At 49.4% G+C, this 14,483-nt stretch overlaps 2 protein-coding genes across 3 annotated transcripts; one reads left to right on the forward strand and one right to left on the reverse strand.

Moving 5' to 3' along the window:
- Nucleotides 1–2,449: 2,449 nt before the first annotated feature.
- On the reverse strand, nucleotides 2,450–6,423 carry foxo4 (forkhead box O4). Its single transcript, XM_088431170.1, has 3 exons — nucleotides 4,631–6,423; nucleotides 2,796–4,061; nucleotides 2,450–2,593 (listed from the first exon to the last, which is right to left on the reverse strand). The coding sequence occupies exons 1-2, from the start codon at nucleotides 5,072–5,074 to the stop codon at nucleotides 2,808–2,810; spliced, it is 1,698 nt and encodes a 565-aa protein (XP_088287296.1). The 5' UTR covers nucleotides 5,075–6,423; the 3' UTR covers nucleotides 2,450–2,593; nucleotides 2,796–2,807.
- A 1,506-nt stretch (nucleotides 6,424–7,929) lies between these two features.
- ubl3b (ubiquitin-like 3b) lies at nucleotides 7,930–13,558 on the forward strand. Of its 2 annotated transcripts, XM_088430873.1 has the most exons (6): nucleotides 7,930–8,097; nucleotides 8,323–8,447; nucleotides 10,987–11,095; nucleotides 11,481–11,567; nucleotides 11,638–11,715; nucleotides 12,432–13,558. In XM_088430873.1, the coding sequence occupies exons 2-6, from the start codon at nucleotides 8,421–8,423 to the stop codon at nucleotides 12,482–12,484; spliced, it is 354 nt and encodes a 117-aa protein (XP_088286999.1). In that variant the 5' UTR covers nucleotides 7,930–8,097; nucleotides 8,323–8,420; the 3' UTR covers nucleotides 12,485–13,558. The 2 variants fall into 2 exon arrangements, with proteins under 2 accessions (XP_088286999.1, XP_088286998.1); XM_088430872.1 differs by lacking the exons at nucleotides 7,930–8,097; nucleotides 8,323–8,447 and having other exon boundaries at nucleotides 10,855–11,095.
- Nucleotides 13,559–14,483: the final 925 nt, after the last annotated feature.

Below are 14,483 nucleotides of genomic sequence, written 5' to 3' on the forward strand. Positions count from 1 at the left end.
ACTGAAGTTCCACACCTGTACTCTAGAAGTAGAGCAAGTCCAAGCAATCGTTGAGGGAAAAAAAAACTCAATCTTTTTGTCCATTTCTAAATTACATTTGGTTTAGGTCATTGATGTAGAACTCCAGTCCTTGAGGGCCGGTATCCCACATGTTTTCCAGTTTTCTCGCACCAACACACCTGAAAATGATTAGGATTAGGAAGCTCTACCGGAGCTTGAAAGTTATCCTAATCCATTGAATCTCGCGTTGGAAAGAGAAGGTATGAAAACATGCAGCATACCGACCCTCCAGGACTGAAGTTCAAATAAGCACTAGTAGGAGGGGGAAAAAAACAAAACAAAAAGGGACTGAATGCTGCAAGAAGTTGCACACACTTCACATAGCAAATGATCAAGTGATGGGGGCGCCAAACTTGCATCTTGGTGAGCACATTGGGGGACTAATATAGATCTATACAAAGAGAGAAACGGTTCCAAGTCAAAGGATTGATTTTTGCTGCTAGGTCTTGATATGCATGCCAGAAAAAAAAGACGTAGCACCACCCCAAAGCAAATACACAATGTTTTGTTTTGTTTTTTTTTTTTGGGGGGGGGGGGGGTCGAAAAACGTTATTGTTTTGAAACGTGTGAAAGAATTGCTGAAGTAACTGTGCATTAATTTAAATACACAAAAAAAAGAATTTAAGTGGTAACATCGTGCTTGTTTCATCTTGGCAGGGAAGTGAAAAAGCCCCCCCCCCCCCCCCCCCCCAAAAAAAAAAAAAAGTTACAAGTGAAATGCATAGCAGATTTTCTTTTTTTTTTTAAACGATGCCAAGTCGCGGAAGAAAAATAAAAATAAATAGATATTTATTTTTTCTTTTGTCACTTCTTCTTTTGTGCGACCCTGAGAGGTAACGGTTGTATGAGTTTTTTTTTTTTTTTCTGTTTTGAGATGACTAATGTGGAAAAGCTAGAAAAATAGCATTAAAAAAAAAAGTATGTACACTGAGATACCGTGCGGGGTTGAGTGCGCCCCCAAAATGCCATGCAAATGCAATATTAGTGTTCCTTTGGTAAGGCTATGCACACAAACACACCCCCCAAAAAAATCTACATGCGCATCCATTTTTACAAAAAATAACTGTAGAAAAATTGTTACAAATCTGAAAAAAATGCATTATTCAATGTAAAAAAAAATCATAAGTAGCATCTATTATTATCTATATTGTATATTAAAGCTATGACCAAATATATATTTTCTTTTTTCAAGTTAGTTTTTTTTTTCTTCTTGCTTTGTTTAAGATTTCCTTCAAAATTGAGTTGCTGAATCTGCATAGCATATCGTCGTCGTTGGTAATGTGCAACGTGTGCATCGCCTGTCGAAATGTTTAAACCGGAAATTTAAAAAAATAAAATAAAAAAAATAAAAAGTCGGATGTCTGGTCCTGATAAGTGCTAGAAAAATGCACACTTTTTCAAATCAAGTAGCAACATTTGCGGCAATTTGACCTCGAATAAAAATAAATCCAACTTCATCTTCTTAGTTCACAACTGCATGTTTTTGAACAAATGCGGCAAGGAATCACGTCTAAAGCGAGGTACGCACACGCCACCCCATTTTATGGGGACAAATTCAAACCGCCGTGGCTGCAATTCCAAAGGTAACCTGCGAGGGGCAGTGCGTGACATAGAGAACGGGCAACGAATGGATGGAGTGCGGGGGCTTTTCACCATTTTCCAAGGACCCCCATTGCAAATATTTGGAGAAACAAACAAACAAACAAAATCATTAGCCTTATTAAATTCAAACACGAATAAGTGCCATTTTTATTCAACGGATTCAATTTGTATATTTGTTACTTTTCAGCTGTACTAAAATTTAGAAATTGAAAATTGCACGCCTCCTCATAACAAATGGGGATCATTTACATTTTTTCAAATATATTAACTCAATGCCAGGGAGGTTTTTTGAGAGTCCAGACGATTACGGGGCGCCAAGCGCCTAAATGAATCCACCCGCCACCGCAAACCTTTTGCCACGTATTAATTGGGCCTTTGTCAACTTTCACTTTAAGGAGAAAGGGTTTCAAAAATGTGTACCGATTATCGGCGTGTGTGTGCCTCGCTTATCTACTTTACACACCAAATGGAGGTAAAAATGTTTAAAAAAAATAATAAAATACTTCGCCCAACTAGCGATTAGTGTTAAATCGGCAAGAAAACCAAAAATAAAATCACGTATCGTCTCGCGCCAAAAACGATTGTCCTGCTTTTTGTACCGATTTGCAGGCTCGCCCTCCTGCAGGGGAAAAACTGGCCGTTTTTTCAACTCGCGCACACACACTCACACACACACACACACTGTGTCCATCCAGAAGGCGACGAGGTACCACGCCCGCCCACAAAATTTCTTTGTGCGCAACATGTTGACAAGTCGAAGACGGGCTTGAGGAAGATGGCCGCCGCCGCGTTAGGAAAAACGGGAAATTGGGAGGATGCGGAGGAGGCGGGGCTAAAAAGTGCCCGCACAGTCGGCGGCGCCGCCGTGAGTTGGCACGTGACAAGAGGCGGGCGCTGGGCGGGGCCACATCGGGGAGGGCGCCCTCTTCTCCTGGTAAACGATAGAGGGAGAACGTGAGAAAGCAAAACGCAAAACGTCTCTGTAAAGAGACAAAATGGCATCCAAGTTTCATCGAAAGGCAGGCGGCGACAAGAAATAGGAAAAAAATACGACTTATCCATAAAAAAACCTTATTATCCTTTGACGCCGAGACACTTTTGAGCCATTAAGAGACTGAGGGCGGCCAACCTACCTGGCAAAGCCTTTAGCTGGGCACCCAGTTGTGGGCGGAGCCTTGGGAGGCGGCGGGCGCGGCGTAACCCTGCCCGGCCGACAGGACGGGGTCGAAGTTGAAATCGATGGCGTCTCCGTCCATGAGGTCGCTGTTGATGATGTAGTCCACGTCGCAGTCCAGGTTCTCGGTGAACATGTCCACGTCCAGGTCGGTCGGCAGCCGCTCCGGCGCCGCCTGGAAGTAGGGCGGGGCCCCGAAGGGGCCGGCGCCCGGGGGGAGGGCGTGCTGCGCCTTCAGGCCGGGCATCTGCCCGTCCAGGATCATGCCCAGACCGAGGGCCGGGTGCTGCTGGTGCGGGTGGTGCTGCAGGGGTGGGCGCAGGCCCGCCGGCGCCGCGTTGGCCCGCTGGGCGGCTTTGGGGCACGCCGCCGGGGAGCCCAAGCCCAGGAGGCCCGGCGGGGCGGGCGCCAGGGGCTCCGCCTGCGCCATCAGCACGTCGGTGGGAGGGGGCGAGTCGGAGGTGAGCAGCGCCTCCAGGCTGGAGGGCACGCGGGCGCCGTAGTGGGCCGAGCCGAAGAGGGAGTTGCCGAAGGCGGGGGCCGGCTCCTTGGCCTGGGGGGGCGCCTGCAGCTGCTGAAAGGAGGGGAAGGAGGAGGCGGCGGCGCGGGGCAGCAGGGTGGCGGCGGACGGCAGCGGGGTGGGAGGCGCCGGCGGGGCGGTGCTGGGACTGGCGCCGCCCCGCTGGCCGCCCATCAGGGTCAGCCCGTCGATCAGGTCCAGTTCCTCCATGAGGGTCTCGGCCAGGGTGGGCGTCAGGGCCGAGACGGCGTAGCGGCCCAGCAGCCCGTCCTCGGCCAGGTTGTCGTCGTCCTCCTGGCCCGGCGCGATGGGCGACAGCCGCCCGCTCAGGGTGCTGGCGTTGGAGCTGGTGCGCGGGCGGAAGGAGGTCCACATGTCGCCGTCGTCCAGGCTGCCGCGGGACGACGGGCTGCTGCTGCTCACCCCCCACTTGGGGAACTGCTGGGCCGCCCCGGGGCTGTCGGCGCCCGGCGCCGCCGGGACCTCGCCTTGCGGCGCCGCGCCCGCCTGCTTCTTGGTCTGCTTGGCGCGCATGCGGCTCTTCAGCAGCTTGCTGCTGTTGTCCATGGAGGCGGCGCGGCGGCGGGGCGCCTTGCCCGTTTTGCCCCCCTCCGGGTTGAGCATCCACCAGGAGCTCTTGCCCGTCGACTCGTTGTGGACCCTCAGGAACTTGTTGTGCAGCGACAGATTGTGGCGGATGGAATTCTGCGAGGAGAAAGGCCTTGCTTTAAGGAAGCCGCTCTTTGGACGTTCCTTTGGACGATTTTTACCGTTTGATTTGTATTTGTTGGTACGGCGGAACTACGCCCAAGTCAATGGAGGAGCTCCGAGCGAAGCAGTTTTGGAACCGACGGACTATGTTGAAGTGATTAGAGTGGCGTGTCGTACTTGTCATTTGATGGGGGAAAAGGAACTACAGTACGTCCGCGTGAGTTCAGAACCTTCTTGCTAACATCTCGGGCAAAACCACATTGAAGTGAGTTGACCTTTTTATAAAATAATTCTGTAATGGAGGAACGATGTTAAAGGAATCTTTGGAAAAATCAATTGTTGACGCAAAACAACTTTGCCACCAAAGAACTGTGCTAGAAAGACAGCAATGAAATATAACTTTGAAAAGTTGGCCCTACATCTCTTTGTTGCGCCTCCAAAACATATGTAAGACCTGTTCTTTTATTGAAGCCGCCTAGCAGATCCCCCCCAATAAAAGCACGCTTGAGCAGCACTGTTGTCGCCCGTGGTGTTATGGCAACAGCGGCCGCCGCGAGACTGACCTTCCAGCCGGCCGAGCTGTTGCTGTCGCCCTTGTCTCGGAAGTAAGGCACCGTCTTGACCATCCACTCGTAGATCTGCGCCAGCGTCAGCCTTTTGTCGGGCGAGTTCTCGATGGCCTGGCTGATCAGGTCGGCGTAGCTCTGGTTGCCCCACGCGTTGCGCCTGGACGAACCCTTTCGAGGCGCCGCGCCTCCCGCGCCGGGGTCGGCCGCCACCCCCGCCGCGGCGCCCGCCGCCTTCTCCGGCTCGGCCGCCGCGTGCCGGGGATGCGGCTCCGGTTTGTCGTCGTCCGCGGGGGGCGTCCCGGCGGCGGATTCGGCCCCGTCGGGGGTTTCCTGCTTCGCGGCAGAAATGTCGGGCCGGGGCAGCGGCCACGTGCACGAACGCGGCCGGCTCTGCGGCTCGAAATCCGGGTCGATGGGCGGCGCCGGCAACTCCTCCATGGCGTTCGGCGCGTCCACCTTCGCCTCCCGGCTACTTCCGCTCTGATCCAAAACGCCGGAACTACCGACAGGCCTCCAAATGTTTTTATCCCGGAAAAAGGGAAAACAAAAACAACAATATACTGGGTGTAAACACCGGGGGCCTAAAAAAAAAAAAAAAAAAAGACGTAATAATCTGGGCACACCAATAGCTCCAGTTAATCCTCAGATTGGAGATTAGGGAACCCAAATAATCTCCTTAATACTAACTATCATAAACCTTCCGATTTATATAGGAGGGAACTGGAGCTCCTTTGTTTGAGATAATAGTCCTGAATATCCCAACAAAATGAAAAAAGCAAGCACTCCAAACGTGAAAAGTACTTTTCAACTTCGAGCACTAATTCTTTTTTTAGTAGCGGGGAGATGATGGAGGAGTTTGTAAACAAAGTGTTGCCGGTTCAATTTCCCCTTGGGAAATGTGGACGAGTGTAATAAATAAGGTGAAAAAATAAGGTTCCGTAGTCCTAAAATATATTAAAAAGGGAAAAAAAACAGAGCGTGTGAGGAAGAACTGAAAAAAGAAGAGCACTAAAAACGCACTCAGTCCGTCCGGTCAGAGCCTTATTACAAGCCGAAGAACTACAAGTAGGGGAAAAACTTCAAAATGGTGGCGATTGCTTTAAAAAAAAAAGAGAGAGGGCGAGGGAGAGATGAATTTTCCGTACTATGCGCAGGCGACGAGAAGACGACGGAAGGCAAGCGCGGTGTTTTTAGGTGAGCACATCGGGCCACATGCCGCCATCTGCCATGTTTGTCCACTCGTGGCGCCGCGCACGATGCCACGAGAGGCGCTTACAAAACGCCGCCGAGGCCGCGCCGCGCCGCTCCGCTCCGCTCCGCTCCGCTCCGCTCCGCTCCGCTCCGCGCCGGGCTTGCTCACCTCCCGCCCGCCCGCCCGCCCGCGACGCTCGCTCGTCAAGTGTCCGAGAGAAAGCGAGCCCGCTCGGCCGAGGCGTCGAGTGCCCACCCTCCTCCCGGGCCCGGGGCCGAGGCTCGGCAACTTTTGGGCAAAACAAGCCCGGGTAGCAAGCCGCCCCCCCACCCCCCGCACACCTCCCCACCGCCCGGTCACGTTAGCCTCTTAAGCTGCTGCTACTCCGGAGTTTTCAACGCGGCCAAAAGTCCGCCGAGAGCGGTCCGCAACTCGAGAAAAAGTGGCCGTCGGGAGGCGGCGGCGACCCGGCAGGAAGTCGCGGCGATCCGACGATGCTCCCCTCGGGTGTCTCGAAGAGTTTGTTCGCGTTTGTTTTGTTTTGACTCGAAGCGAAGACTCCCTTCTGACGTCTGTTTACCACTGACCAGTAAAACGCACTGCGCATGCGCCCACGGGTGCATCCCGGGACATGGAGTCCTTCTCCCGGGACACTCGCCCGTAAACAAAACTTGAACCGTTTATAGCGCCTTACGTAACCGTTCCCGGTTCCAGGTACGTACAGTCCTCGCGGGCCAATTAAGTATTAACTACAGGTCAGTAGCAAAAAATAACGTACCCGAGAAAGCACTGTAACTTACGAGTATATTAAAAAAGGCATCCGAATAATTATTGGCCGATAAAGCGTTGGGTGTAAAAGCATAGTCGTCAAATGGGAAGAATATTAAGCAAAAGTTTGCAAATTCACTTAAAAACCACGAAGCTTTTTTAAAACAATACATTTAAAAAAGTGATTTTGAAAAAAATGTGTAGTGTGCAGAATGCAGTTCATTGTAATGGAGCTAAAGAATATCTTTGAATCAAAAATAGTTTTTAAGTATGTTGCAATGGTGAAATTGCCATCTTGACATCTTGTTTTTCGGGAGAAGTAAATATTGGAGGAAAGTACGGCCAGTGTGGCAGAAAAATCAACTTGAGCTTTACCTACTTCTCAATATATTCTGTTTTTACACTTGATTCTCACATTCCATACCAAGCCCACATTTTTGGTCACTGCAATCTTATGGGAAGGGACAAAGTGTGCTCCATGTTGGTTATTGTTTACCTGGATGGTAACGATGTGTTCTGGTCGTTTTCTTTTTTATTATTCTAATGATTAATATCAAAGCAGATAAACGGGAAAAAATTGCACGTGTGAGCCAAAGCACCATTCCATATATGGTTAAGGTTAAAAAAAAGTTTTAAGTTAATTTGTGGCGCGGGAAAGGTTGGGGGGGGGGGGTCCTCTCTGAGCCCTTGTATGATGATTAACATATTTTCCTGGTTATAGTCAAACATACAAACCAAGTACTGTACTGTGCAGTGCAAGTTGTCATCCTTTATACTGTTGAATTAAAAAAACAGATCTTGCCCTTATACTGCAGGTCGTTGCAAGACAGCTTATTAAACTGGAAATCTGTAAATCCAACAGTCCGATAAGATGCAGATAGCTATTTTTTACGAATAATACTAAACTTTTTTTTTTTATTAATAATCAGATTGACAGGCAGCCAATATTAGAATGCTGTTCCTTATTCACTTGTAGTCATCCCTGATGACATTTAAAATGTGTGTTTCAATGCGTTGTTTTTAGCATCATATTAAAAACAGGTAAAAACTACAAACAAGCTTACTGTTGATCTTCAAAGGGAATAGATTGAAGTTCAAATAACTTATAAATATGTTACCCCTCATTCTCCAAATTAAAAAAAACAACGTTGTTAGATATACATCAGCAATGATTTAGAATACTAACAAAATCATTGTTTACTTGACTCAAAATTACGTGACACTCAGCTTCATTGCGTTTTTTGCTCCAAAAGCGGGATTGTAGTTTACTGGTGAAAGCCAGTACAGGGAACGTCATTTCCCAGCGTGCCTCGCGGCAGTTATGTGTGTTTACAATCAGCTGACATCCGGCTTCTCGCCGTCCATTAGCCGACGAGCTCCACTGCCTTCTCCGGCTGCACTCGATTTTTTTTTCTGCCTCCCTCGTCGGGAAAGCGGCCACCACTCGATGACCTTTCCACGCCGCTGAATGCGCATTTCGGACCGCCGTCGTCAAATGCAGGTGAGCTCGACGTCAGGCAAATGGACGGCGTGCATTTTGCGTTTAGCTGCTTAGCTTCCTCGTAGCCAGCGGCGGCAGCTTTGGCGTAAGCTAATGCTAACACTAGGGGACGACGACCCCCCTCCTTCACTCCACTTCTCTAGGATGCGCTCGATGTTTTCGTCCCCATGTCACGTTTGGCTCCATATTCGCTCACGTCGCCGTGTTGTTTTTGTGCACCGGCAGGGCTCTGGCCCCGTCTGCTGCAGCTGAAGCCCACCAGTCCTGCCCCCCTCCCCCTCCCTCTCCGCTCCGGCTACACTGCCTCGTCTCCTCGCCGAGCCATGAGCACCCACCGGGACCTCGACATGGTCAGTCAGCCTCTTCGATACGTAATTCGGACCGTCGACGTATCACACGTAGCCCTTCTCGCCGTGACGTCACAGCCCGTCAAAAGCCCAACTGAGCATCGTGTCATATCTGTGCCGTCACGTTCCCGGTCTCAATCGGCAACGCTGAATTTGATCACTTTTCAGCTTCAAAAACGCAGCGCCAAATTCATCATGGTTCCATCCCCCCGGAGTAGGGGCGGGAAGATTCGATTCCGATTCGGGGGTCTTCGTATTTTGAGCGGGAATCGACTTTCCGATCCCATTCGATGAACAATTTCGGCGGATCGAAACCGAGTAGCTCCATTTCAACGTCTGTGAAAGCGAAGACGATTTCCGATTTCGGCGGTTCGTCGAGAAATGCCATTTACTCTCACGGGCCGCCTAAAATGATGCGGCGGGCCAGATCCGGCCCCGGGCCTTCAGTTTGACACCTCCGCCCTAGGATGCTGCGCGTAAAGAAATCTACAGTGAATATTATTCTTCCCGGAGTGTGTTTTGGCTTGCGTAGCTAGGTGCGCGGGTCCGGGGTGCAGGATTAACCCGTGTCCGTAAACACTTAGCCGAGACGGCGACCGCTGCCCCCGCGAACGCCATCTGTCTAATCTCGGTTAAAACATTGCCCTACTTTCCTTTGAAGGCGCGTTGATTGTACCCCGGTCGGCGCTAAGTCCTGAGCGCCGCGCCCCCGCTACCCAATCACCGACACGCAAACAGATCAATGTCCAAATATATATGTATTACTTCTCTCCCGGCGAGTGTTGACTTTCATGGTCGGCTAAATAAGAGAGGGCGAGATGGCACATACTGTCGTAAATATTCTAGCGTCACTTTTTGGAACCGTAAACGTTGCCAAACTGAATTTGTGGATGAGAGACAGCTTTGTAAGTCTCAAATATGTCATTTTAAAATATTTTTTCCTAGCCATTTTTGTAGATTATATAAAGTTGGATTTGAGCTGACTTTGAAAAGGTCAAAACATTGTCAAATATGTACAAATCTATTTTTATCTTTCAACCCCTCAAAATGTTCAGTGGCATCACCCTTATCTTTACATATCTATACTAACATAAATATATTCCAAGGCTGTTCAATGCTGCAGATTTCGCATACAGGAATATGCGGATAGAATGTTAGACCTTGCGTGAAATAAAACGCTTTCCTGCAGTAAAATAAAAGTTTTCCCGCAACAGTTAGTTCTTAGGTCAAAGCCTTTTGTCGGCGACCGAATGGACGTATTTTGCCATTCCCATTATTGGCCCGTGCCTAGTCGTGACGGGAACGCCGCCTTTCTTTTCAAATTCGGATCAAATGAATTGGATGAGTGGGACTTTTGGGGGTGACAGTAGGAAAATTGTGAGAAAATGTGATTTATTGGAGTATGGGGAATGATCCGAAGGTGAAATGAATGAGCTAAACGTTGTGAATGTGAAATGGGAGAGCTTTAAATGCGAACTGTCAAATCTCCCAAAGGTAAATCAATGGCACTTTTGGGGGTCGAAAATGGGAAATTGTGGAAAATAGTCAATATTTGAATAGCAAAAATGCAAAACATAAGGAAAATGGCGGCGAAGAATAACACGTAAGGCCATCAAGAGCGGCTAAGCTGTTGAGAGCCCCCACTAGTCCCTCATTATCGTGATCAAAACAAACACAAAAAAAAAGTCATTTCTAAAGAGCCGTTTGAAGGATTTGATGTGGATTGGAGAAGCTCAAGGACGCGGACCTTGTTGCCACGGGAAACGGGGCAGATTGCAGCTTGTTTTCATTTGGCGCGGAGGGGAAGCTCCTTAATATGACGCGGCTGCAGAAGCCCGCTTTGAGGTTATTCGGTTCGCGGCGGGCGGGGGGGGGGGGGTCGTATTTGTAAACAGATCAGAGGGCGGGATTGCCCGGCCGGGACGGCGCACCTCCTGCTTCAGTCTCTTTGTTCCCCTCACCTCCATCCTTTCTTCACGCCGGCCGGGCGCCGGGAATTTGACACAATTTCACGTGAAAGCCTCGGCCCCGCACCTGCAGAAAACAATTTCCCACCCGGGAAATGAAACATTCCGTCAGTTGGTGAAATCAAGAGCATTTTTAATCATTGAATTGATGAATTGGCGCAACGCTATTGTGAAGTGAACCTCCAAATGTTTTGAAATTTTCCTTGACGTCACAAATGTATGTCGGAGGCTTTTGGAATTCCCGCTGCCCGTTTGGGGTCCCCGTTCCGCTTTTGGTTCTTTGTTCCGGCGTGTCGCTTCGCGGCGGCCCCCCCTCCCCTCCGCCCCCCCTTGCTACGCGTCGGCCACGCAAATGTAATAACGCGGCCCAGGGCTGTCTGGGACACCTGCGGTTATCGCATTAGACCGGGAGACAGACGGACACGTGGGAGCTGCCCCCCCCCCCCCCCCCCCCCTTTTTTTTTTTTTACTTTGCACATGGCCAAATCGGAACGCCCGTCTCCCCGCGGATGGAGGCGAGGGCGGACGGGGGATTGCGCGGCGTTTCTGATGGGGCCGTGGCTCCCGTGCGTCAGGTTCACCTCCGCCTCATCCTGGTCAGCGGGAAGACTGAGGACTTCACCTTCTCGCCCAACGACTCCGCCACGGACATCGCCAAGCACGTCTTTGAAAACTGGCCCACGGGTGAGACTTGCTTTTTGGTCTTGGGAAAGCCATTTGAGTAGCGCTAACCCGCGACCGGGGCTAATACTTGCGTGAGCGGGGTGAAGCCGGTAGCTGGCGCCCCACCGGGTGGCCCGACGGCTTGCTTCGGCGCGTGTCATCAAATAGCCTCATTCCCAGAATATAACACGAGCTTTTTTCCCCAAAATGAAGGCTAAAAGCATGCGTGCTATGAACGGCAGTGTAGAAATTCTCTTTTTTTTTTTTCTTTCGACGCCATTGGAGGAAGATGGAGGCATAAGCCACGTGCCGTGTATTTTTCCGCGGGCTGCGTTCTTACTTCCGCTGTGATGGGACAAGCGTCAGTCGGGTGCTCCGCCTCGATTTTTTTGTGTTTGTGGCTCAGGGTGGGAGGAGGAGCGCGTGAGCAGCCCCGGCATCCTGCGCCTCATCTTCCAGGGCCGCTTCCTTCACGGCAACGTGACCCTCGGAGGTGAGCGCCTCGCCTCCCACCCCCTTTTTATTTTTCAAAATTGCGCAATGACGCCACGCGTTCCTCGCAGCGCTCAAGTTGCCCCCTGGCCGAACCACCGTCATGCACCTGGTTGCCAGGGAGACGCTTCCCGAGCCCAACTCTCACGGTGAGCGCTCGTCTCCTTTCCTCATTCGCGCGCGAGCCGTGAAAAGCAAAAGCGACGTCTGCGATCTGGATGCGCCGCGCCGTTTCCTACATTGCGTCATCCCAATTCATCTTTATATCGCTTCCCATAGACACTCACAATCCCATTTACAATGAGGCAACACATTACAAGCGGTAACATTCACTAAATAGTCATTAAATTACAGATTTTAATAAATGTTTAACACAAGTTAGCCTTGAATAGAAAACAAAAGGGGATTCAACACCTAAACAAAAATATTAAGTTTGTATCAAAGATCGTTTAACCACACAAAAACATTTTTTTTTTTTATTCATAGCTGCTTATGCATACAGATCATTAAGGATGTCATTTAATTTTTTTCAAATTTTGATTCATTTTGATTGAGTAAATGTGATGTTTGTTTTACAGTGTACGATTTACAGTGCATACACTGTAAAAAACATCAAACTCACTCATGAAATTGATTGTTTTTTTAAAGTACTGTAAAAAAAAAAGCATCACATTTAGTAAAATAAAATAAGGTCGTAAATTACCGTCAATATTATGATTGAACTTTCACCGCTTGGTATTGAGTAAATATGAATTACCCTTAAAAAGCATTCATTTCATTTGAGCAGAAACCAAAAGGCATGACATGAAATGTTGATATTTTTTTTACGTGGGTGAAATCTGACTGGTCCCCGCTTTCTTTTCAGGTCAAAGAAACCGAGAAAAAACCACAGAGAGCAATTGCTGTCTCCTCTTGTAAGGAAAGCGCTCTTCCCTTTTTCCAAATGCGTATACATCCATATGTACACACACACGCACGCACACACACGCGCGCGCCTCTTGCCCGCGGTCCTGCCGGCGGCGGCGGCGGCGGACTCAATGACTGGAAGCGGAGTGGATGTTTTTCTCTGGTCCGGTCCGCGGGCCGCTTTTGCTTTGTTTTGGGCTTTTTTGTGCCAACGCCGAACATTTCAACCTCGCGACACACGCGCGCGCGCAAATAGAGGCGGTCCCCGTTTCTGGCTGAACGCTGTTAACCCCTTCATGCACTTAACGGCAAAGTGTGTCTTGGTCCTCCTTTTCCACCATCTTCTTGTGCCATCTTCTTGTTTTCTCCTTGTTTTTCTGCCTCAGCGCCGCCAACAAAATGAAATGCTTCTCGCTTTCTTCGGACCAACGGAAAAGGGGCGATTGGGGGGGGGGGGATATTTAAAAAAAGAAAGACTTTCAAGGAAGGGAACGTGCTTGAAAAGGGAACACGCCGCGTGGCTTCGGGGTCACAGTAGGCCAGTCCACTTGAAGACGAAGGAGAATTTTTGGGGGGGGTCGCGGACGCGCCCTCCCGTTTTATTTGAACGCCGTCTCCACTTCTCGTTTGACTTTTATCGTGGAATCCAGTAATATCATTAATATTGCGATCGAAATCTTATCGATTTTTATCTCGTGTATAGGTATTTGTGTGCGTTTATGACGGACGCTTGGAAAAAAAAAAAAAAGGTAGCGGCGAGGACCTCAGCTCGCCTTTTTTTGTTTTTGGAGCGTCCTTCGCGCCGTCGACTTTTTGTCTCCTCCGTGTCACCGCCACGAAGCCGAGCGGGTACCAATTGGCATCCAAACTAACGCGTCCGGCCGACTTTTTACAGCGGGGAAACAAAACGGCTCTCCTCACCTCATCTGTTTTCTAGGCTGTCTTTCAAATGGTTGACTTTTGCTGTTCTAAGTATTGCAATGACCTCCGGATTTAATGGCATCTTGTATAGAAGTGTGAATAGTAATATGAATTAATATTAATGAAATCTGTCTGAAATAAATTCCTCTCACACGTGTAACAAAATGGCGTCTCGTTATTTAAGGACCTTCTCCAGTCGGACGCTTGAAATGTTTTACCGGATCTTGGCGTCTAACTTCGTGTTCGAATTCATTTGCTCTTAATTTGAAAAGCAAGTCGCACCGTTCCTGTGGCATCAGAAAACATCCGTTGCTGGCGCCTATCCCAATTTGGACACCTGAACTGGTTGCCGGCCAACCGCGGGGCACAAGAAGGACAATTTAGGATGTCCAACACCATTAAAAAAAAACAAAACACGCACCCCTAAAAATATCGGGGGTGGGGTCTTTGAAGCTGTGGGTGAGTACCCTTTTATATTTTTGACGACATATTTCGGTATATGCTAATGACCTGATATTGTGTTATTTGTTTATACAAGCTTATTTCATGTTGGTAAAGCAATTGAGCAAAACAAAGCAAACTCCAATCAAATCCTGTACTTGACAGATTCGCTGACGTAATCGGCCGTACTCGTAGTTGTGGTCGCTGTCCTCAAGGTGGCAGTAGTTGTCCGTCACCCCGTCGAAGGAGCGCACGGTAGGTCCTTTTCATCTTCGAACGCCAAAAAAAACGGACAAGACTGAACATAAGTGAGTTGCGCGGCCCCGCTCGACGCGAAGCGAAGCACGTGCGCGGGCCTTCGGGCCGCCCCGCTCCGCCCCGCAAAAGCGTGCTGTCAAGAAGCGGCCTTTCGGGAATTTTCTCCACGTTGAGTCGGACATTCCTCGAAACGGCCTTGGCGCCAAATCTCTTGCAGGTGTGCTAACAGCCCCACTAATCCTTGACAAAATGTCAACGTTTATCCCTGAATGTCGGGATTTCTCCTCCGTCCAATTCTCAACACTTCCAAATAGTAGCCCCAATCTTCATGCGTATGCTCGTCATTTAAAAAAAAACAAAACACGTTTTTGGAAGCCTTTCAAATGGATTT

The sequence above is a fragment of the Hippichthys cyanospilos genome, chromosome 13 (genome assembly GCF_059441005.1).
Source record: "Hippichthys cyanospilos isolate Australia breed blue-spotted pipefish chromosome 13, RoL_Hcya_1.0, whole genome shotgun sequence".
NCBI lineage: Eukaryota > Metazoa > Chordata > Actinopteri > Syngnathiformes > Syngnathidae > Hippichthys > Hippichthys cyanospilos.